We start from the raw sequence: 24,140 nt of genomic DNA, 5'->3' as shown, positions 1-24,140 counted from the left end.
GATGATGGGTAGGTACATGGGGATTCATGATACTACTTGTTATGCTTTTATCTATTTGAAAATCTATGTAATAAAAAGGTTGTTTGGGGTTTTTTTAAGTCTCCTTGCTATGGAAGGAAAGGGCATTTTTGTCACCAGAGGCCCTTTGGATGCTTTAGAACTAGAACCAATAACATGACTTTTTGTGTCAGTCAGCTGAAAGATCAGGCACATCTGCACCTGCCTCTTCTTGGTGAACTTTAGCACTTGAGGCAAGAAGCAGGTGGTAGAGACGCAGCATAGGAGAACAAGGGAGGCCAGGAGAGAGAAGAGCTGTGATTTTAGGTCGAGGATTTATCAGGGCTGGTCTTTGTGCATCTATGTATCAAATTAAATGAAGTTCTATATTACCTCTGGCCTTAATCTGTAGCAGAGATCAGCATCTGTGTGATTTAAGTCCCTCCGGTGATATCTTTGATGATAAAATGGGAGAGCTGGAAGAAACTAGAATAAATATCCAACTAAACCACCTTATTTTGCACCCAGATGCAATATTATAAGAAGGTTATGGGTGGGTGGGTCGGATGAGCTACTACTCATTAAACTAGAAGGCTGGCTTCCCCACTTTGTTCCATTTCTCCCTAGCTACCCTGACAAAATAAATAAGGCAACAAGATGAGTGCACAGTTTTTATTTTCTCTAAAATTTTAGGTAAAGAGAACTTTGTAGAAAGAAACCATCTACGTGATTGAAAATGAGAAGGCCCAAACTTACTCAATATTATGTCAATTATATCTCAATAAATCTAGAAAAAAAATTTTTTCAACTCTTAAAAAAAGAACCAGAAAGAGAACATGGGAAGGTCCAGCTTCATGCAGTGGCTCCAGGATGCTCAGAGAAAGAAACCAAAGTTGGCCAAGAATAAGCCAAGGTTTTCCTGAGTTGGTGTAGCCTCTAGAGTTGTGACTAGTATCTCAAATTAAAAGGAGCCCAGAGTTTGGGTCTATAGCCCCGGGAAATACAGTATGTCACTCTGACGCTCCTGTCACATCAACTGAGCATGCTGGCTGGTGTTTCTGGTATTGGTGAGGAAACTGACTTAATTTCCCACACTCTTCTGCCATCCCTGTGCCCAGCCTGGCATCTGGCCAATCTTCCTGCCCAGAGAGGGCAGCTGACTCTGCAAGTCTTGGAGAAGAAGGCTCCGTAGGTGTGTGAACATCTTGTTCACCATGAACCAGCCTCACAAGAGCGTTGGGTACGCAAAGGTTTCCAGAAGAGTCGGGAGAATCGGAGCAGGGCAGGATTCTCAAGAGCAGCCAACCAGGAGGATGGTCCTTTCAAGGTGGCCTTCTCCTTGGTCCTCTTTCATTAAGGCATGCACTAGGCCTGATAAAGCTGTGGCTCTTCCTCCAGCTCTACTCCCACTGGATTCCTAAAAGTTCACAGCTGACATTCCACAAGCGCTCCGCCGTTTCGTTATCTCGAGCCTTTGGAGACACCCAGGCCTTCTTGCAGTCACTGGAGGGCAGAGAAAGAGAATGAACATCCAGGAGTGGAAAACGACAGTCTGGAAAAGTTTATGGCCTCTTTCTTAGGATATATTTCTAAATGTGTAAGATACATCAGATGAAAAGGAACTAAGTGTATTGAAATGTAGTTTTAAAGTATTTTAAAAACAAGTGCGTGATAGAGTAATAAGGAGGCTTCTTTGTTAATGTATTCTATAACAAGAGCTTGTGCTGCGTCTGATAGCCACCAGCCTTTGAAGTAGGGGTGAGCAGAAGTGACACCGTGAGACATCTGCACCAAATGCCATGTGACGCGAAAATATTTCATTTTATTGATGACAAAGGCACAGGTAGCACTGTGACTCCTGCAGTTTATGGTCTACGTTTGTCATCAAAGGAAATGTCAAATTTCAGGGGGAGGTTAGTGAAATTGAAGACACAATTATCTTCCCATCCAACTTCACAGACCCCTTGAATTCTATCCGTAGATCCACCTGTGCCCAATGAACCCCAGCCTAAGCACCCTGTTCTCTTTTGTTTTGTGGGGAACAGGGGATGGGGAAGGGGCTAGATGGAGGAGGAGGTGGGGGCAGAACATAGCGCTCATGATGTTTTTCTTTAAATAGTTTTTTTTTTTAATTATAAAAGTTCTGTACAACACTTGGAAAATACAGTGCTGATAAGGAAGAAAAGCCTATTTACTTTTTCTTATACTCTTGTTTGCTTTGTGCATGAATATAGACTTTCTCTCTTCCGTCTGCACAAAACTAGGATCATATTGTATTTAGTATTGAGGGAGGATATCTTTCTCTTGTTAAAAATGTATATTTTAGGGACACCTGAGTGGCTCAGTTGGTTAAGCATCTGCCTTCAGTTCAGGTCATGATGCCAGGGTCCTGGGATCGAGTCCCACATTGGGCTCCTTGCTCAGTGGAGCCTGCTTCTCCCTCTGCCTGCCGCTTGTGCTCTCTCTCTGACAAATAAATAAATAAAATCTTTTTTAAAAATGTATATTTCAATTATCAAGTTATAAGAAATATGTGACCTTTAAAAAAATTTTTTTAATAAGGAAATACCTGGAATAAAAGGTTAAAATCCTCCTTCACACTCCCCTGACTCTCAAACTCCCTGGAAGTAACTACTACTTACAGTTTATTGTGTATCCTTCCAGACTGTCTTCTATGTATTTACAATGAATACTTACATAGTTCTATATTGCAGTTTTTTCTCACAATATTATATCACTGACATTTTCTGATTAATTGAATATTATTTGGAAATGTTTTAGCGACTATATAATATTTTATCACATACTTAGAGCAGTGATGTTAAACACCTAGATATCAGGGTAGCATTGTCTTAGAGAAAGATGATGTGACCCACATGTGTAATTTTAAATTTTCTAGTAAAATTTTTTAAAGTATATTTTATTTATTTTTTTAAAGATTTTATTTATTTATTTGACAGAGAGAGAGACACACCGAGAGAGGGAACACAAGCAGAGGGAGTGGGAGAGGGAGAAGCAGGCTTCCCGCTGAGCATAGAGCCCAATGCGGGGCTCGATCCCAAGACCCTGGGATCATGACCTGAGCCGACAAAGGCAGACGCTTAACTGACTGAGCCACCCAGTGCCCCAAAATAAATAAAAATCTTAAATAAATAAATAAATAAATGGTGTGCCAATGAACAGCCTTGAACAAATGGGACAGAATAGCAGATTGGGATGGATCAAGTCATGGAATGGGAAGGAGATTTAATCTTGGGCTTCCTTTTATTCCCAACCTCTGATTGCCCATTGAGTCTGTGGCGAGATTCAACAGTGAAATGTCTATTTCTGCATTCCAACAGATGATGCCAGTCTTGGCCCTACTGGGAGAGAGTTCACCCAAGGAGAGAGGTGACCTTGCCCCAGTGCTTTGTGCTAAGTGGTATTAAAGAATTCATGAAAGAAGGCGGTCAAAAGCTTCAAGGAGAGAAAAGGATCCAGAGGGCCTGTTAATGTTCTTTCCAAGGCATAACCAATAGGGACAGTCCTTCCTAGAAGCTCTCAGAAATCTACAAAGCTTACCTGGAAATGTGGTACACAGGTATAAAACAAAAGTTTCTGATGCGAGCTCCCTTGGAAAAGTAACAGCACTTGGTTTGCAGGCCCAACCCAAACCTGGATTCCATGATCAGGCACAAACTTGGCCACTAGGGTCGGGTGCAGCGCCCAGGGAGCCCTGTGCCTCACCACATACCCAGGTGATGGAGAAAACCAGGACCGCCTCCACGTACCTGAAGTACTTGCCACTCAGCGGCTCCAGGCCCTCAGCCAGGGCACAGTGCAGGCTGGTCTGCGCCCCCTCTCGTGCCGACTTGACGAAGGGGGAGAAGATCCTCCAGAGCAGGCACAGCAGGAAGGAGTGTCGGACTAGCTCAGAGCTGACGACGCCTGGGTGCACAGCGTAGGTGGTGACCCCCGTGCCTAGGGCGAAGGAAACATAGTTAGTTCAGGGGCACATCTGAGCCCAAAGAAACAGCTCATCTCCTGCAGCAAAATGCACAAGTGGGAAGGGACTCAGAGAATGAAACCCCAGGTTCAGAAGGTGCCTCTCCTAGCCAGGTAGAATCTGATAGGAATTAATTGATCTCTCCCAGAAAGATCTATTGCCTTCTCAGCCTTCTGTGAACCACAAGGAGTGCTTGATTGAAGGTCCTTTTATTTCAATGTCACCTTTACTCTGTGGCTTAAGTATTAATAGTAGAAAAAAACACATGTAGTAGGAGGAGGAGGAGGAGTATCAATTATTAACAGTGGTATCCTTGAAATTTCTATAGAAGGGGCTTAGGGGAAGCAACTAGTTAGAAGGCAGGAGGCTAGGGCCTTGTTTTGAGCTGCAATTGCTGGGCAAGTGCATTTTATGGGGTATAGATTGAGGGGTGTTGATGGAGATAATGGATGTTAACAGGACCCCAAGACACCCCCTGGTGCCTCTACTATCTTTAGTACTTATTATGACCAGGGGCTGTGCTACGGGCTTCACGGGCATTATCTTATTTAGTTCTCAAAGAGGCTTGGAAGGTGTCCATTTATAGTTGCGGAAACTGAGCTTTCATCACAGACAGGCTATGTAAATTGCCCAGTCACCTAACAGGCTGTAGGACTAAGGTCTGAACTCTGATGAAGAGTAAAGAGCATAGACTCCAGAGCTAGACTATCTGCATTTGAATCCTGGCTCAGCTAGGAAACTTGCTTGGTCAAGTTTCTTAATATATCTGTGATGAGATATAGCTATCTCTTCATTTGTAGAGTGGGGGAAACCTACCTCATAGGAATGTTGTATTAAATGAGTTTAGACATGTATAATAATATGGCACATACAAAACTCTCAATTATTATTATTATTATTTCTTCTAATAATTACCCTACTCAACTACTTCTGCATTCTGATAGTAAATACCATTGTTCCCAGACTCTGACTGATTCCCGGTGGCAAATGGTCTCCAGATTTTATAGATTCCTAACCCTTGTTCCAGTTTAAGCTTTGCGAGGACAAGAATTGTTTTTAGTCTGTTTATAATCTCATTCTCCTTAGTGTATAAAGCTACCACTGAAAGGTGCATGTTTGACATCTTGACTTCAGAAGTTTCTGTGAATCTCTAATCTAAACAGAAGACCTTGCTTTTGCTATCTTAGCCATGGCCCTTTCTCCAGTCTTACCTTGGAGCCTCTTGGCCAGCTCACGTGTAAAAAGCACATTGGCCAGCTTGCTGTGGCAATAAGCCAAACCTCGGCTGTAGCGCTTCTCACCCTGGAGGTCATGGAAGCGAATCTTGCCAGCATGGTGAAGCACTGATGACAGGTTTACCACCCTTGAAGGGGTGGACTCCTTCAGCCGCTCCAGGAGCAAGTGGGTGAGAAGAAAGTGACCTGCGAGGAAAGCCAGCAAGGGAGATTGAAGAGTGGCGTGGTAGCCCAGGCTCAGGGGGTGGAAGCTGATGATAGGACTTCAGTAATAGCTCACTATCTTCTGGGTATGAACAAATTTTGGTGCTGTGATAACCCAGTGCAAATGATCATTCATTTATTTATTTGTCCCTCTGCCCTGTCCCTCTGCCCTGTATTTATTTGTCCCTCTGCCCTGTCCCAGTCAGAAGAAATGTCGCCTGCTGGCTTCTGACCACCCTTTGGCCATGATCACACAACTGAGGGTCCAGGTACATTCGTGTACGGAAGGAAGGATGGAATAGTCAGGGAAAATAATTTGCCTAAGACCAGAGAACATGTTCCATGATCTCCTCACTAGAGCCATCACCTTGAATTCTGAACCCCAGCCTCATTCATACCTTAGGTCTTCAAGGTCTGCCTCCTCCATGGTCCAACCCTTGACTTGCTTGGCCCTCAGTTATAGATGTGACCCTCTCCAGCCAAACACAGACTCCTGCACCCACCATGCCTGACCCTGCTTGGCAAGCCTTGCACTACCACAGCCCCATCTGAGAATGACATTCTTCTTGGTATCTCTCAAGTTTTGGGGTTTCTCAATGGTACAGGTAGGAGGATCTCACTTTTCTGTACTGGTCAGTGGAAAAATAGCAAAAAACCAGTATGTCCAGTCTATTTGAATCCTGGGGTCTGTGAAGACCACTAGAGATTCTCAGTACTCGTATAGGGTCATCTCCATACAGAAAACAAGATGGGGTTTGTCTTGTTTTTCAGTCACTCGAAAATACTTACCTGGGCACCTGGGTGGCTCATTCAGTTAAGCAGCAATTCATGATTTGAGCTCAGGTCATGATCTTGGGGTCCTGAGATCAAGCCCTGTGTCAGGCTCTGTGCTCAGTTGGGAGTCTGCTGGAGATTCTCTCTCTCTCTCTCTGACCCTCCCCCCAACTTATTCTTTCTACTTCTCTCTCTAAAATGAATAAATGAATCTTCAAAAACAAACTTACCTAGGTGATTGACTCCCAAGTGGGTTTCAAAGCCATCAGCTGTCTTAGAATATGGACACATCATCACCCCTGCATTGTTGATCAGAATATGGAGCTGCTTTTCCTCTGTAGAGGAAAACCAAGGAGACCCTGTAGTTAGCACAGAGCCTACTAGCTGCCTGTTGCAATCCTGAGTATTTTCTCCTTGCCCTCGGATCTATCTCAGTGATATTTAATAAACACTGTCGGGGTGCCTGAGTGGCTCAGTCGGTTAAGCGTCTGCCTTCGGCTCAGGTCATGATCCCAGGGTCCTGGGATCGAGCCCCACATCGGGCTCCCTGCTCTGTGGGAAGCCTGCTTCTCCTTCTCCCGCTTCCCCACTTGTGTTCCCTCTCTCTCTGTGTCTCTCTGTCGAATGAATAAATAAAATCTTTAAAAAAATAAAATAAAATAAATAAACACTGTCATTGGGTTTCTAAATTTAGCTACTGATATCTTCCTGGACACCACTCATTCATCATTCATTCATTCATTCAGCAAATGTATACTGAGTACTGACTCTGGGCCAGGCCCACTAGGCTATGCACTGGACATATAGTCATAAAACAAGACAGACATGGTCCCTGTCCTTCATTCATTTCATAGGCCTTGGTGGAAGCTAGTCATTTTCCAAAATACAGAAAAATTCTGGCAACAGCTAGTGCCTGTGGCCACAGAAGGTTGATTCTCAGGATTAGAGAAGAGAGTGACATCAGGGCCACACCTTGATGCCAAGCTGCAAGCCCAGACAGAGAGCCCGACTTTCCCATTGTTGAGGAAAAGGATAAGGATCCTACCCAGCTTGTCCACTGCCAGTTCCTTGCCCTGATGGTTCAAGTGGCAGAACCTGTCCAGGGGGATTCATGGTGGCTCTGATGTAAGGGTCCCAGGTGGCACAGGGTGGAGCAGCCACTCCCACACCCAGCTTCCTGCTTTTCTGTCTATTCACAGGGGACTTACCTGCCAGAAAGCCCTCAGCAAAGCCTTGGATGGATTTGGTATCAGATAGGTCCAGTTTCCGCACCAGCACCTGGGAATTCTTTGTATCAGCTCGGATTTCACTGGCTGCAGACTCCCCCTTCAGTACATCTCGGCAGGCAATGTATACGCGGGCTCCTGGGGCCAAAACAAAGAGAGAATAATATGTTCAGACCCTAGGCTGAAAAAGAGGATGTAAGTTTGTGACTAGGGGACAGAGCATTCTCCCAGCCCAGCCATTCCTATACGGTGAGGGGCTAGTTCACCGCCTCAGGATTCTCAAAAGTAGAACTGCTCAGTCCCTTTGCTGTCAGCTTAACCCGAGCCTGGGAATCCTGGTTTTTACACGCTGGTGTTTGATGTTGCTTGGTACCTCCTTTTAGCATAACTGATTTGACCAATATTATACATGGACATCATTATTTCCCTTTATACACTAGGGAAAGAGACGGGGGGGAGTTTGTTTAAGGGTACCGAGTAAGTTGGTGTCAGAGCTGGACTTGAATTCCAGGTTCCTTGAATTCCTGACCAGAATCTCCAAGCCCAGGAGGAAAGAGATGGAAATGTGGACAGAAGTCCCAATGAGAGGGCGCCTGGGTGGCTCAGTCATTAAGCGTCTGCCTTCGGCTCAGGTCATGATCCCAGGGTCCTGGGATCGAGCCCCGCATCAGGCTCCCTGCTCGGCAGGAGGCCTGCTTCTCCCTTTCCCACTCCCCCTGCTTGTGTTCCTGCTCTCGCTGTGTCTCTCTCTGTCAAATAAATAAATAAAATCTTAAAAAAAAAGAAGTCCCAATGAGAAAGGCAGGACGCACTGTCCTATGAACATGGAAGGGGAACGACTTGCCTCTGCGAGCCAGCTCTCTGGCTGTCTCCTTGCCGATGCCCGTGTTGGCGCCGGTGATCACCACTACCTTCCCGGGAAGCTGCACGTTTGATCTACAAACCCCACCAGCAAAGAACTTCCTACAGGCAAGGGAAACAAAAGCATTCATGCACCATCCTTCCCAATTCCAGACTGAGAGCAACAGAAAATCCATCCAGCCTCAAAGAGAAATTTCTTTAAGTTGTCATCAGGAGACCCAAAGAAGCTAATCTTCAGGGGACACTGTTTCCCCACTGGGCATCCTGCTCATCAGCTTAGGTTGGAAGGTCATGTGTCCAGAAACTACAAATGATCATTTGGACGAGCTGAATAAGTGCTCTTGAGCCAGGGCCAATGGAGACCTCCCTTGTTAGATAACACAGATGCCTAGCCCTCATCTAGAGGTTCCCAGAGGTCAGCTTCCTCCTCTAACCTGCATTTAAAACATGTGGATGATGAGCATTAGTGGAATCAGTGGTCCTGAGCTCTAGGTCTTCAATAAGCATCAACAGTGAGTAATTGATTAACAGCGCTACAAATACGGTCTTGGGCTTCCTCTCCAGTTTTAGAGAGCCAACATCTTCAGAGGTTTTCTGCTGTCCTACTAGAGATTCCATTCTAGCCACAGCACCCAGAAAGAAACTTACCTTGTTCAGATGTCTGTGAAGAGAGCATCCTCTCACATAAAGTTGATTTGATGAGTTCCAAAAAAGAGGATGGGAACAGGGCAGAACTAACATTTCCTGAGCATCATCTGACTGCTCGGCACTAGGCTAGGCACTTTCTGTAGATAACTTATTTCAATCCTCTTGACCACTCCATCATTATCCCCGTTTTATAGTGGAGAAGACTGAGGGTCAAAGAAGTTCAAGTCACTTGCTAGTAGTGGCAAACTTGGAACTTAAACCCAAGTTTCTATGCCAGGACGTAGAGCAACCCTCTGTTCCTGCTATGTCCATTTAATCTTCTTTATTGTCAGCAATTTTCAAGTTTTTCACTCAGAACACACATTTCTGTGACACCTTCAGACATCCCACAGCAGAAGACCCATCCTGAATCATTAGTTGAGGGTAGTCTCAAAGGTAAGAGAGTTTGTTTCCTTTGCAAAATGCCTGGTACTTAACAATGAGTCCCTCAGCAATGACCTCCCATAGTAACCCAGCAGGGCTACCTTGATCAGGGGCAGTGAAGAAAGGACCTAGGGACCTTCAGAGAAACCCAAGGGAATAGAGTGAAAGAGCAAGCACTCCCACCTCGGTTGTCTGTCAAGCGACTTCATAGGGTCAGCTGTCCACAGCATCAGCATTCAAAAGAGCCCGTCTCTCCCAGCCCTAGGTGCTTCCTTCCCATTTTCCCACCAGGGTATTCCTGACGACCTCCTTCCTGCTTTTTCTGCCTGACCTTTCCTCCCTCAGCCTCCATCCCTTTCTCTTCTTTCAGCAGCTGAGAACTCATCAATTTACAAGCTCTGTGTCTCCCAATCCAGGGCTTTGCAAAAATATTCCATGAGTTACTGAAATAAGACAAACCTGATGGATGGAGCTCTGAAGTACAGGAAAGAAAGGAGGGAGGTGAGCAGTCCCAAAATAACCAGCATCTTTTCAACTTCTTTAGTTGCTGCTGCTTTAGCAAAAGCAACTTGGACTCCAAGTCTGGTTCAAGCTCCTGATCTGACTCCAACTCCTGGCTGCTTGGCGCTGCCTCTCCCTCCTCCAGCTCCTCTCACTCCGGGGTGCTCGGCAGCAGCCTGACTCTATCTAAGCTTGGCCCAGAATCCTATTTAAATCCGAGAGCTGTCAGAGCACAGCCTGCTGGGAGTTGTAGTCCTCGGGGAAGAGGCCAGTAGAAGGGGCGGAACGTCACACTTACTGGCAAAGGGAATGAGGGAAAAATAGAGCAACTACCTGCTAACTCTCCACCCTCAATTATTTCTCTTATCTGTGGAATGTGTTCTCCCAACATCCCCCACCCCTACTCCTGCAAGACAGAATATTTTTAACTTTAGCAACAGACCCAATGACACTTGGAATACAAGTGTGATTAAAATAGAAAGAAAGAGAAGGCAGAACCCCCCAGGGGAATGGTAAGAGAAGTCAGGAGGGTGGATTCCCTTGGTGGGAAAGGTGTAGAGACTGGGAGGGCACATGTTGGGAACTCCTGTGGGGATAAGTGTTCTGTTCTTTGCGGTGGGTACTGGTTACAGAGGTGTGAAAATTCATTGCGTCGTACACTTGATTTGTGCACTTTTCTGTGTTTTATATTATCCTTCAGTGACGTTAACACACATGTGTACATGCCAAGGAAAGAGTTTCAGTGCATGGGTTCTAGAGTGGAGTTCCTGGTTCAGATCCCAGACAATCTACTTACAAGCTCCATGGCCCTGTGTAAGTTACTCAGTTTCCTCACTGTGCAATGGGTATGGTAAAAATATATACCTACCTGTTTTTTAAGTATTAAACTAATTAAATAGGTAGAAAATTTGAGACAGAAACTGGCATATAGGAAATACAGTGAAAGAGTTGGCTGTTTTTTTTTTTGTTTTTTAAAGATTTTATTTATTTATTTATTTGAGAGAGAGAGCACAAGAGGGGGGAGCGGGAGAGGGAGAAGCAGACTCCCTGCCGAGCAGGGAGCCCGATGCAGGACTCGATCCCGGGACTCCAGGATCATGACCTGAGCCGAAGGCAGTCGCTTAACCAACTGAGCCACCCAGGCGCCCAAGAGTTGGCTGTTTTGATTAATTGTATTGATTCCTGTCTCCTTTGCTCTGCCCCTTGCTTTACTCAAGGGTTTGGGGCAGAAAAGGAAGAGGTAGTGAACGGGAGTAACATTTCAGTTGGATGCTATTATTTTCTTTTAAAGTAGGCTCCCAGGGCAGGGCTTGAACTCATGTCCCTGAGATCAAGACCTGAACTAAGATTAAGAGTCGGGCACGCAATCGACTGAGCCACCCAGCTGCCCCTCCGTTGGATGCTATTAAAGATGAGCGAAAACACAAGACAAAAAGCTATTAGAGCCCTCCAAAAATGTGTGAGAGGGTGGGAGGAGGGTTCACAGCCCTTGCTCACTCAACATCCCTCTCCTGGACGGGATGACAGGCAAGAATCAGAACAGGCCCCCAAGAGTCGTGCCCTAGTTCTGCTCCTTCCTGTGAAGCTCGAGGAGGCTCCAAGAAGATGCACGTGATGAAGAAGAGCCCCGTGGCAGGCACGTGTTCCCTCCCTCATTCATCCATTCAACATATACTTTCTAAGCACCTGCTGGTGTCAGGCATTGTGCCGAGTATCCTGAAGACAGAGTTCCTGCCGCTTGGGAATCTCATGGGCCTGATGAGCAGAACAAGGCATAATCAGATCAGTCCCAGGAGGAATCTCTCTTGACTCCCATGGTGCCTGTCTCCTCTCTTCCCACTTCTCCTGCTCTGACTCCAGTTCAATGCAGCCATGCCAGCGGCAGAGCCCTCAGAGTCCCAGGAGCCCCTGAGATCTTGCCACTGGTGCTCCCCATGCCCCTCTCCTAGCAGCTGATGTCCAGTGAGCCAGCATGGTCCAGCTGACTGGACAGAGTCCTCTTCCCCCATACTTGGTGACCCTGGGTCTGCAACACCTCACAGATTTTGTGTGAAAACAAGATCTGTTGGTGTTTTATGCTTAGAGTCCTTCCTTGCCGTGAAATCAGGGCCAGGGTCAGCTGAGAAACAGACGCAATGCCAAAGCACCCAAAGGAAAGTACATCTCGTAACCTCACATCTGGATAATTTTGTACTAAGGTCTTCCAGCTCTGCAGTGCTACTGAATCAAATCCAACGTCTGCTAGTTTGTGGAGATGATATTCAATTTATCTAGAATTATGGAAATACATAGTTTGCTAAAAACACACATTAAATATTATAATCCAAAGGCCACCCTCAAGCAATTGATTAGTCCTACCAAATGCTAAACTATGTTACAAAGCTGTAATAATTTAAAATAGTGTGTTGGGGCGCCTGGGTGGCTCAGTTGGTTGAGCGACTGCCTTTGGCTCAGGTCATGATCCTGGAGTCCCTGGATCGAGTCCCGCATTGGGCTCCCTGCTCGGCGGGGAGTCTGCTTCTCCCTCTGACCCTCCCCCCTCTCATGTGCTCTCTCTCATTCTCTCTCTCTCAAAAAATAAAAATAAATAAAATCTTTAAAAATAAATAAATAAATAAATAAAATAGTGTGATACAAGCAGGTGAATAGTCAGACAAGTCAACAGAACAAAATGGAAAGCCAAAAAACAGACCCAAATACATGTTGAAAATTAGAGATGATAAAAGCCCCATTTCAAATGAGTGTGTGGGTTAGGGGAGGCGGGAGATGGATTATTCAATAAGGTATTAAGCTACTTAGGTAACCAGCAGGAAAAAGTAAACTTGACCCTTACCTTACTCTTTACATCAACATTTCAAATAGATCAAAGATAAAAATATAAAAAATGGAACCATTAAAGTATTAACAACAGCCACTGGACAAATTTGAAAATAAGGGAGTGGTAAGACCCTTCTAATAGGAAACCCAGAAATCAAAAAAAGAAATAAATCTTCAGGGCACCTGGGTGGCTCAGTCATTAAGTGTCTGCCTTCAGCTAAGGTCATGGTCCCAGGGTCCTGGGATCGAGCCCAGCATCGGGCTCCCTGCTCAGCGGGAAGCCTGCTTCTCCCTCTCCCACTCCCCCTGTTTGTGTTCCCTCTCTCGCTGTGTCTCTCTGTCAAATAAATAAATAAAATCTTAAAAAAGAAAGAAAGAAAGAAAAAAATCTTCATGACAAAAACTACCATACACAAGGCAACATGAAAGAGAAACTGGTGGGAGGGGTGGGATATCACAACACGTACTGCAGACAAGAGTCTAATTTATTTAGTATTTAAAGAACTCATACACATTACTAAGAAAAAGAATAAACAACCCAATTGAAATAACAGTTTTTTAAAAAGATTTTATTTATTTTTTTTGACAGAGAGAGACACAGCAAGAGAGGGAACACAAGCAAGGGGAGTGGGAGAGGGAGAAGCGGGCTCCCTGCGGGGCTTGATCCCAGGACCCTGGGGATCATGACCTGAGCCGAAGACAGACGCTTAACGACTGAGTCACCCAGGTGCCCTTGAAATAACAGTTTAAAGAAAAGGAAATACAAGTGGCTCTCCAACCTCACTCATAACAAGAGAGATACAAATTAAAATTACATGAGGAGCTCCTTTTCACTTAACAGATTGGCAAAGACCAAAAAGATTATCACATAGTCCGTTGGCAAAAGCGTGAAGAAATAGTGATGGACTGCTAGTGGGAGAGCTGACTGTTACATTCTCCCGAGAGAAGTGTGATAACATCTAATAAAGCAAAGCATACACCTGTTGACCCAGATATTCCACGTCCACTTATTTGTAAGACTGTCATTGTAGCAAAACGTGTAACAGCAAAAGCTAAGAAACCTAACTAACCACAATAATACAGACAGCCACATACACAACAGATACTATGCAGCTGTAAAAAAGGAATAATTACTTTTTAAAAAACACAATTGATAATAGAACAATCTTTGAGACATGTTAGGTGAAAAAGCTGGGAGAAGAACAGTGTATATAATATGCTACCATTTGCTTAAAAATGGAGGGAATACATGGACAATATTTGTTTGTATCTGAATAGACTATCTCAGAAGAGATGACAAGAAATGGCTAATGATGGTCGCTTCCAAAAGGACAGGGGGACAGGAGGAGGAAGGTTTTCACTGAATGTACCTTGTGTATCCTTTTGTACCTTGTGAACCTATAACCCATGGCTTCTTAAAAATTAAAGTTTTGAACAAAGAGATCCAGATCACTTTGAAACAAACTTACTGGTTTAATTTCATTAATCATTGCAACATCATAAAACAAAGCTATTTCTCAAACCAGTATGGAGACATTCTTAAACATGTGTTGCCACATTACCAGGATTTACTTCATCATTGTAATCCACACTGAAGGACAATGGAGCAGTGCCTGTTTTTAGGGACATTCAATGTGAAACAAACATAGATATAAATCAGAGAGAGAAGAGGATGAAAACACCAGGAGAACTAGTATGGGAACAGATCTGAAATTCAGGGATGAAAAAGTGCTCATCAGTTGCAACACCACTGAGAAAGACCCTCTTCCTGCCACTGGTAAATCACAGGTCAGAAGGTAATGCCATTACCTTCTAGGGCATGCTATGAAGCTGGGAAGCTGCTCCCTAATTTGACCTTTGGTCCGAATTTAAGCGGAATCATACCGCACTGGTCACCTGGTTACCCCTGTCCTGATTGCTCTGGAAAGGAGCCTCTTATGAATTAGAGCAAGAGAAAGAACTGTAAACCTTTCTTTCCTTCCCTCCCCTCCCCTAGTCTTAAAGTCACAGATTCTAGAAGCTAGACAAGTAAAAGATTCCAAATCCAATCTTCCTACTGCAAACCATCCCCCACTTTCCTGAAAGGGCTCATGCAACACCACATAGAAATTTCCATTTCCAGCCATGAGGAGCTTGCTGCCTTTTCCCATGTCTCTACCCCAAACGTCACCAAAAAGGAAGTACGTCTTTGTATTTATTTTACTCAGTAATAATGATTGTTCCCTTCTCTTGATTTTAAAAGCTGAAATAAACACACTATCTTTCAAAAGAAAAAAGAAAGAAAAGAAAGGAAAGAAAGGAAAAAGAAAAGAAGATAAAGGAAAAAGAAAAGAGAAAAAAGGAAAGGAAAGAAAAGAAAACAAGAGAAAAGAAAAGAAAAAGAGTTTGCTGCTAATATGCACTTCCCTACAGCAGGCAGTATGGACATTCTGGGCCAGATAATTCTTTCTCTTAAGGTTGTCCTGTATATTGGAAGATGCTTGGCAGCATCTGTGACCTCTACCCAGTGACATGTGACAACTGAAATGTCTCCAGATGTTGCCAACTATCCCCCGGGGGGCAAAATCACCCCTTTGAGAACACTGCCTTCCAGGATGGGCCTTCAGGATAACAGAATGATACAACTTCAGGATGTGTATATTGAATAGGATTCGAGCACAGTAATGTTTTGCTTAGTGTCCCATACCTTTGGCTCAGCTGGAGTCTAACCAAGCTAACCTGCTGATCTGATCAGTCAATAGCAACTCCTCAGGGCCTAGGGGTGTTACCCATCTCCTAATTCTTTTGCCCTTCAAAACTTTTTCTGGGCGCCTGGGTGGCTCAGTAAGTTAAGCATCTGCCTTCGGCTCAGGTCCTGATCCCAGGGTCCTGGGATCGAGCCCTGCATCGGGCTCCCTGCTCGGCGGCAAGTCTGCTTCTCCCTCTCCCTCTGTGATCACGTTCCCTCTCTCTCAAATAAGTAAATTAAATCTTCAAAAAAAAAAAAAACTTTTTCTTTTCCCAGCTTAATTCTGTCTATCTCTGATCACTCCATTTGTCTACTGTGGCTGGGATCTGTACACACATAAATTTCAAAAACACCTCTCCTGAAGGAACTTTCCAAGCGTGATGGGAATGAACGATCTATATCTTAATAGGAGTTTGGGTTACATGAATCAATGCATTTGTCAAAACTCAGGGAATGTACACTTGAAATTTGTGCATTTCACTGTATGTACATTTTACATGAAAAGAAAAAACCATAGACAAATATTGAACTCTAATTGATGATATGCATCTGAAGTTTTTGAAGGGAAAGTGTCCCAATGTCTGCAATTTACATGGAAGTGCATTAATGAAAGAAGACGGACTGGCAGATGGAGAGAAGAACATTTATTCTGCTTGTTTTATATGTGATAAATGTAGCATAATGTACAATCTAGGTGATAGATGGATGATTGCTATAAAATTATTTAAACTTTTATGAATGTTCAACATTTTTTCACATTAAAATGTTGGAAACACGCACACACCATTTGTCATGGAAAATCAAGAAACAAGATTTCAGAATGCAAAGTTGGAATACATCACCATATATACTCTTTTGCTTTTTTTTTTTTTTAACTTTCTAACATCATGGAAATTTTCTTCAGCTGAAGGAATCTTTGATCCTCTTTAAAGTCCAACTTAAGTATCATTTCTTCTTTATGGCTTTCACCCACCCTATCCATCATTCCCTTCTCTGGCTCCCACCCACTGTATTTTTTTTTTAATATTTTATTTATTTATTTGACAGAGAGAGACACAGTGAGAGGGAATACAAGCAGGGGGAGTGGGAGAGCGAGAAGCAGGCTTCCCGCCGAGCAGGGAGCCTGATGTGGGGCTCGATCCCAGGACCCTGGGATCATGACCTGAGCCGAAGGCAGCCACTTAACTGACTGAGCCACCCAGGCGTCCCCCGCCCACTGTATAAACCTCTCCCTTAAGGCAGCAGTAATAGTTTAACTTGAAGCTGAGTTAGGTAAATTCTTGTTTCTCCCATTCAGAGACAGAAACAGGACCTACGTCTTTGTGTTTTCCCAGAACCTAGAGCTAAGGTCTCCAAGCAGCTAAATTTACAGTAATCTCTCTCTGGTTATTAAATCCTAGAATATTCTAATTTAATTCTTTGCAGCTTTGTGAGTACTGTAAAGATTTTGGTTCTAACAGAAGTGAAATGTGAGTCACTCCTACAAATGATACTTAGAAAAAGGACAAACTGGGGCGCCTGGGTGGCTCAGTGGGTTAAGCGTCTGCCTTTCGCTCAGGTCATGATCCCGAGGTTGGGCTCAAGCCCCGGATTGGGCTCCCTGCTCAGTGGGGAGTTTGCTTCTGTCTCTCCACCGGCTTGTGCTCTCTCTCTTGCTTGCTCTCTCTCTCAAGTAAATAAATAAAATCAGGGCGCCTGGGTGGGTCAGTCATAAAGCTTCTGCCTTCGGCTCAGGTCATGATCCCACGGTCCTGGGATTGAGCCCCGCATTGGGCTCCCTGCTCCACGGAGAGCCTGCTTCTCCCTCTCCCACTCCCCCTGCTTGTGTTCCCTCTCTCGCTGTGTCTCTCTCTGTCAAATAAATAAATAAAATCTTAAAAAAAAAAGAAAAGAAATAAAATCCTTTTTTTTTTTTTTTGTAAAGTTTATTATTGAGAGATAGTACAAAGCTCCTGAAGAGGGAGAGGACCTGAGAGGATTGCCCAAATAAATAAAATCTTAAAAAGGAAGGAAGGAAGGAAGGAAGGAAGGAAGGAAGGAAGGAAGGAAGGAAGGAAGGAAGGAAGGAAGGAAAGAAGAGAACAAACTGGGCTCTGGGGACTGAAACGGGATGTAAAGCAGAAAAGAAGCTAAGGGTTTTTTTGCAGTTCAATCTTGGGAAAATTTTGGGGGCGCCTGGGTGGCTCAGTCGGTTAAGCAGCCGACTTTTGGGTTTGGCTCAGGTCATGATTTCAGGGTTGTGAGACTGATCAGCCTGCATTGGGCTCCACACTCAGCAGGGAGTCTGCTCAAAGAATTCCCCGCCCCCCCAACCCCTCTCGCGTGCTCTCTCTCAAGGATGGGTCTGGCTTATGAAATAAAACATCATCAGAAGTGGATCTAGATGTCTATTCTACTTAGAGGACTCTTTTAAAGAAAAAGAGTATAATATTATGAATAAATACCAAGCACAAGAGTGAAAACAGGAGAAGTCAGTGCAAGAAAAGAATTGAATAGCACATTACAAATTCTAAAAATCTGACAATTGCCATAAATACCACGAAATCCAGAAAATGACATTATAATTTTATTAACTAACTGGCTGACACACTTAATTACCTTTTTCTTATTTTTTGGCTGCATACTTTGAATGGCCTCTTCCTACGATGATTTTATAAAATCATTTTCTATAGAGAGAATAAAAAGATAAATCAGCCTTTCCTTGATCATGGGTTATCAAATTTGTTTTAAAAACATTTATTTTTAAATGTTACAGAAAAGTTTAAAAACAGTATGGAAAGATCCTGCATACCTGTCACTTAGCTTCCCCTAATGTTAACATCTTAAATAACCCTAGTATTATCAAAATCAGGAACATGTTGATAGAATGCCATTAACTAAATGGCAGACCTTATTCTAGTTTCACCAGTTTTCTCGTTAATATTCTATCTCTGGTCCGGGACCTAATTCAGGATCCCACACTGCTTTCAGTTGTGATGTACAATGACGCCTTTGAAGAGTACTGGTCAGTTATTTTGTAGAATGTCTCTAAATTGGAGTTTTCAGATGTTTTCTCATGCTCAGATTGAGGTTCTCTTCAAATGTGCTTTTAATTACTGATAGTTGCATAAATTGTGTGATGTCATACACAGTCACATACACTTGTGGTCTGTAGCATTGCTGCCCTAGAAACAGGAATTCTGATCAATCATTTTTTCATGTATTCACATAAAAAAAAGAAGAAATGGTACATTTTAAAATTGCATATGCTGCATTGTTGAATAATTTCCATTTTGATGAGGCATGGATGAGAGAACCAAATATTGCACTTAACCTTTTACCTTTTTTTTTTTTTTTTAAGATTTTATCTATTTATTTGAGAGAGAGGGAGCACAAGCAGGGGGCCCGGCAGGCAGAGGGAGAGGGAGAAGCAGGCTCTGCGCTGAGCAGGGAGCCTGACGAGGGTCTTGATCCCAGGACACTGGGATCATGACCTGAGGCAAAGGCAGATGCTTAACTGACTGAGCGACCCAGGCACCCTACCTTTTCTGATGATTGGAAGAATTTTCTACTGATTAGTTTCTAGCTCCATACATTTCTTTTTTATTTTAGGATTTTATCATTTATTTATTTGAGAGAGAGAGAGAGAGAGGGAGTGGGGGGAGGGTCAGAGGAGAGGGAGAGAAAGAATCTCAAACAGACTCCACAACAAGCACAGAACCTGATGTGGGACTCGATCCCAGGACCCTGAGATCATGATGTGAGCCTAAATCAAGAGTCAGATGCTTAACAGGTTGAGCCACCCAGATGCCCCTGGCTACATACACTTCAAACCTTATTACTCATGTCCTACCCACATGATTGCAGTGCTTAGCACCATGAAATGCAGTCATACTGTGATGCAATCTCTCCTACACCCACCCCTAAAAATCAAAGGGAGATTTCTTTTCCAGAGCAGTGAAAAGCCAAACAAGTTGAAGGTTTCAGAAAGTTATTCTGCCACATTTATTTTAACAATCCTTGATCATTATGTTATATTTTAATGATAAAGATGTAACCTAATCACTCTATCTTTTGATTTTACATAAAGTTGATCTAGACCCCTTTCCTGTATCTATTGGGAAGACCAAGAATCTCCCTAAGGTTTCTGTGAATTCCTGGGGGCTTCCACTGTGTGTGCAGTAGACATTCCAAAAAGGTTTGGAAAGAAGGAGGGGGTTTACAATTTGGCAGCATAAATGACAATACAGAACTTTTTTTAAATTTAAATTCAATTAGTTAACATATAATGTATTATTAGTTTCAGAGGTACAGGTCTGTGATTCATCAGTCTTTTTTTTTTTAAGATTTTATTTATTTATTTGACAGAGAGAGACACAGCGAGAGAGGGAACACAAGCAGAGGGAGTGGGAGAGGGAGAAGCAGGCTTCCCGCTGAGCAGGGAGCCCGATGCGGGGCTCGATCCCAGGACCCTGGGATCATGACCTGAGCCGAAGGCAGACGTTTAACGACTGAGCCACTCAGGGACCCCTGTGATTCATCAGTCTTACATACTACCCAGTGCTGATTACAACACATACCCTCCCCAACATCCATCACCCAGTTACCCCACCCTTTCATCCCTCTCCCCTCCAGCAACCCTCAGTTTGTTTCCTATGATTAAGAGTCTCTTATGGTTTGTCTCCCTCTCTGGTTTCATCTTGTTTCATTTTTTCCTCTTTTCTCCTATGATCCTCTGCCTTGTTTCTTACATTCCAAATATCTGTGAGATCATATGATAATTGTCTTTCTCTGATTGACTTACTTTGCTCAGCAAAATACCCGCCAGTTCCATCCACATCATTGCAAATGACAAGATTTCAATTTTTGATGGCTGCGTAATATTCCATTATACACACACACACACACACACACACATATGTATATATATACCACATCTTCTTTATCGATTCATCTGTTGATGGACATCTGGGCTTTTTCCATAGTTTGGCTATTGTGGGCATTGTGGGGTGCAGGTGCCCCTTTGGATCCCTACATTTGTATCTTTGGGGTAAATACCCAGTAGTGCAATTGCTGGATCATATGGTAGCTCTATTTTCAACTTTTCCATACTGTTTTCTAGAGTGGCTGCACCAGCTTGCATTCCCACCAACAGTGTAGGGGGGTTCCCCTTGCTCTGCATCCTCGCCAAAATTTGTTGTTTTCTGACTTGTTAATTTTAGCCATTCTGACTGGTGTGAGGTGGTATCTCTTTGTGGTTTTGATTTGTATTTCCCTGATGCTGAGTGATGTTGAGCACTTTTTCATGTGTCCATTGGCCATTTGGATGTCTTCTTTGGAGAAATATCTGTTCATGTCTTCTGCCCATTTCTTGATTGGATCATTTGTTCTTTGGGTGTTGAGTTTGGTAAGTTCTTTCTAGATTTTGGATACTAGCCCTTTATCTGATATGTCATTTGCAAATATCTTTTCCCATTCTGTCGGTTGTCTTTTGGTTTTGTTGACTGTTTCCTTTGCTTTGCAAAAGCTTTTTATCTTGATGAAGTCCCAATAGTTCATTTTTGCCCTTGCTTCCCTTGCCTTTGGCGATGTTTCTAGGAAGAAGTTGCTTCGGCTGAGGTCAAAGAGGTTGCTGCCTGTGTTCTCCTTTAGGATTTGGATGGACTCCTGTCTCACATTTAGGTCTCTCAACCATTTCGAGTCTATTTTTGTGTGTGGTGTAAGGAAATGGTCCAGTTTCATTCTTCTGCATGTGGCTGTCCAATTTACCCAACACCATTTGTTGAAGAGACTGTCTTTTCTCCATTGGACATTCTTTCCTGCTTTGTGGAAGATTAGTTGACCATAGAGTTGAGGATCCATTTCTGGGCTCTCTATTCTGTTGCATTGATCTATGTATCTGTTGGACAATACAGAACTTTAAACAGTCCTGTTCTTAAAGTCCTTTGGCCACCCTGACACAACTTTTTTCACTCGTCACTTTTACCTGTAAATTCTAGTTCATGACATTTTTCTTAACTCTCTCTCTCTTTTTAAGCTTTATTGAGGTATAATTAAGAAATCAAATGACAAGATATTTAAAGTGTAAAATGTAGTGCTTTCTTACTTCTCCTCTTTGGTGAGTCTATCCTTTTTGACTGTTCGCCTGAACTCCCAAATTCCTGTATCTTCTCATACAAGACAGTTTAGCTATTTCTTTATTAAACTGTCTCTTCAGGCATCCTTCCCCTTCCTAAAGATGCTATTGAGGTATTTTCCCAAAACAAGACAGTTATCACCTCTGAGAGAAACTATGTTTTCCAGCTTTTAATGCCTTTTTATTTGACTTCTTACATAAATAGTAATAAAACAAAATTTGTACCACTTTGTAACCATGATGCATAGCAAGAAACAAGAGAGCATGAGAGTTAAGCCCTCATTTAAGGCCAGACTTTCTGGGTCCAAAATCCTGGCTTTACTCAACAATAAAACAGTAAGTAACACAATTAAAACTGGGCAAAGGATCGGAATAGACATAGCTCTGTGAAAATGTTTCCAAAAATAAAATGGCCAATACATACATTAAAAGAGGCTCAGCATCATTAGTCATCAGGAAAAGGTAAATCAAAATGACAGTGAGACACTACTGTCACCCACAGGATGACTCAAACCAATAGACAATAACAAGTATTGACAAGGATGTAGAGAAATTGGAAACCTGTATGGTGTTGGTAGGAATGTAAAATGAAGTAGCATCTTTGGAAAATGGTCCCATAGCTCCTTAAATATGTAAACATAGTGTTAACATGTTATCTAGCAATTCTACCCCTAGGTATATCTCCAAAATAAATGCAAACATGTATCTACACAGACTTGAACACAAATGTTTATAGGTATGACGTCATTATCTTCAGTGAGCCAGCAATTCCCTGGGCCCTCAGTCCCTTGATCTCGTCATCTCCAAGAACCTCCTCCCCTACCTCATCCCTGCCCCTCAGTCTGTCAACACCTGGAACCCCACCACTAACTTCCTACATTCAGACCCCCCACCATCCCACGGCACCTCCTCCTCACCTAGCTCTCTTGTGGTGTGAATACCCACACCATAGTTATGTAGCCCCAGGAGGACCTCCAGAGCACTGTAGCCCTTCCTGCCATCACTTCCTCAAATTATTCAACCGAGATTCCACACTCATCACTTTAGTCATTCTCTTGCCAATAACGCTCAACCTCCTGACCCTCTTGTCTTTCTGCCCCGAGAGCCTGAGAAAACCCCAACTCTCAATGAACGATCCATCTGTCTGCTTTGTGTGGCTGGCTGATGAGAGCTGTTACAGAAAAATCACATTGCCTTGCATGTTGATGCCATTATAAATACATAGCCACCAGCATCACCCAGGGCCTCCAATCAAACCGTCAATCCTTTTTTTTATTTCCCTAATCACCACTAACCTAATCTCCACAACGATTATTTCACATGTTTGCTACTCTTCTTAAACTTCTTGCCTCTCAATTTCAGCATGTATCCTGGCCTCTTCACACGCATACACACATACAAACAATAGGGACCATCAGAAAGAAGATTTTTCAATATTCTGCCACCAGCCTCATAAATCTTTTTGAATTTGTGCTCATCATATGTTTCTCTCTTCCTAAGATAAATTTCTCTCCATCTCATCATTTATATTCTCAAAAGCAGTGTATGAGAATCACAGTCGCTCCACATTCTCATCAATACTTGGTATGGTCAGGCTTTTTTATTTTAGCCATTATAGTAGATGCATGGTGGCATTTTATTGTGGTTTTAATCTGCTTACCCCTAATGACTAATGATATTGAGCATTTTTTCTGTGGCTAATTAGCCATCTGTGTATCTTCTTTGGTGATGCACTGTTCAAATCATTTGACAATTTAAAAGATGGAGTTATTTTCTTAATCCTGAGTTGGGGATTAAAAAAAAAATCTGACTACAAATACTTTATCAGGTATGTGATTTGCAAATATTTTCTTCCCATATTTGGTTTCTTTTCATTATCTTTCAAAGAGTAGAAATTCTTAATTTTGATGAAGTTCAACTTACCAATTTGTTCTTCTTTGGATCATGCTTTTGGTGCTGTAAGTGCTACTTCTTGAAGTAACTTGTTAATGCATTCTGTTACACCACAGTCCCCAGATTCCCTGCCGTGCCATTTATCAATTTGTTGCCTCTCAGCTCCAACTCATCCTTTTTGCCTGCCCTGTGAAAGCAGAAATGGACCCTAGAAATATGTTTTTCTTTGCCGTCTGGCATGATGTTAAACTTGGGTGAGGCATTGCGGGAGGAAAGGGGTTCTCTTGCTAGTTCTGCTGGGCTAGCCCCGCAGGTTTCTGGAGCACTAGACTCTCGTGCGCAACACGTTCTCTATCGGCAGCGGCTGTTTTATATTATATGGTATTATTTCTATTACATCTGCTATTACATTTTAAAAATATTATATTTTTAGCTGCTCTTTTAATCTTCTTGAGTGTTCTCTTTACTTCTTCCTAGCCCACAGATGGGCAAACCGCGGGCTAAATCCAGCCTACCGCCTGTTTTTGTGAATAGGTTTTACTGGAACATGCTCATTCATCTATATACTGTTTAGGGCTGCTTTTACACAGCAACAGCAAAATTGAGCAGCTGCTGTGGAAAGAGCCAAGATGTCCATCGACAGATGAATGGATAAAGAAGATGTGGTATATATATATACAATGGAATATTATGCAGCCAACAAAAGGAATGAGATCTTGCCATTTGCAACGAC

At 43.1% G+C, this 24,140-nt stretch overlaps 1 protein-coding gene across 2 annotated transcripts; it reads right to left on the bottom strand.

The window, feature by feature from the left end:
• Window positions 1-657: 657 nt before the first annotated feature.
• On the bottom strand, window positions 658-10,071 carry RDH12 (retinol dehydrogenase 12). Of its 2 annotated transcripts, XM_045901070.3 has the most exons (7): window positions 9,813-10,070; window positions 8,266-8,384; window positions 7,404-7,559; window positions 6,426-6,530; window positions 5,194-5,403; window positions 3,768-3,957; window positions 658-1,500 (listed from the first exon to the last, which is right to left on the bottom strand). In XM_045901070.3, the coding sequence occupies exons 1-7, from the start codon at window positions 9,878-9,880 to the stop codon at window positions 1,398-1,400; spliced, it is 951 nt and encodes a 316-aa protein (XP_045757026.1). In that variant the 5' UTR covers window positions 9,881-10,070; the 3' UTR covers window positions 658-1,397. The 2 variants fall into 2 exon arrangements, with proteins under 2 accessions (XP_045757026.1, XP_064427288.1); XM_064571218.1 differs by lacking the exon at window positions 6,426-6,530 and having other exon boundaries at window positions 9,813-10,071.
• Window positions 10,072-24,140: the final 14,069 nt, after the last annotated feature.

This window comes from Mirounga angustirostris, unplaced genomic scaffold (assembly GCF_029215605.1).
Source record: "Mirounga angustirostris isolate CCGP_5_RB_7025 unplaced genomic scaffold, mMirAng1.0.hap1 SCAF_9, whole genome shotgun sequence".
NCBI lineage: Eukaryota > Metazoa > Chordata > Mammalia > Carnivora > Phocidae > Mirounga > Mirounga angustirostris.
Note: the sequence above shows the minus strand (reverse complement) of the source record. Positions and strands in the feature narration are given on the sequence as shown.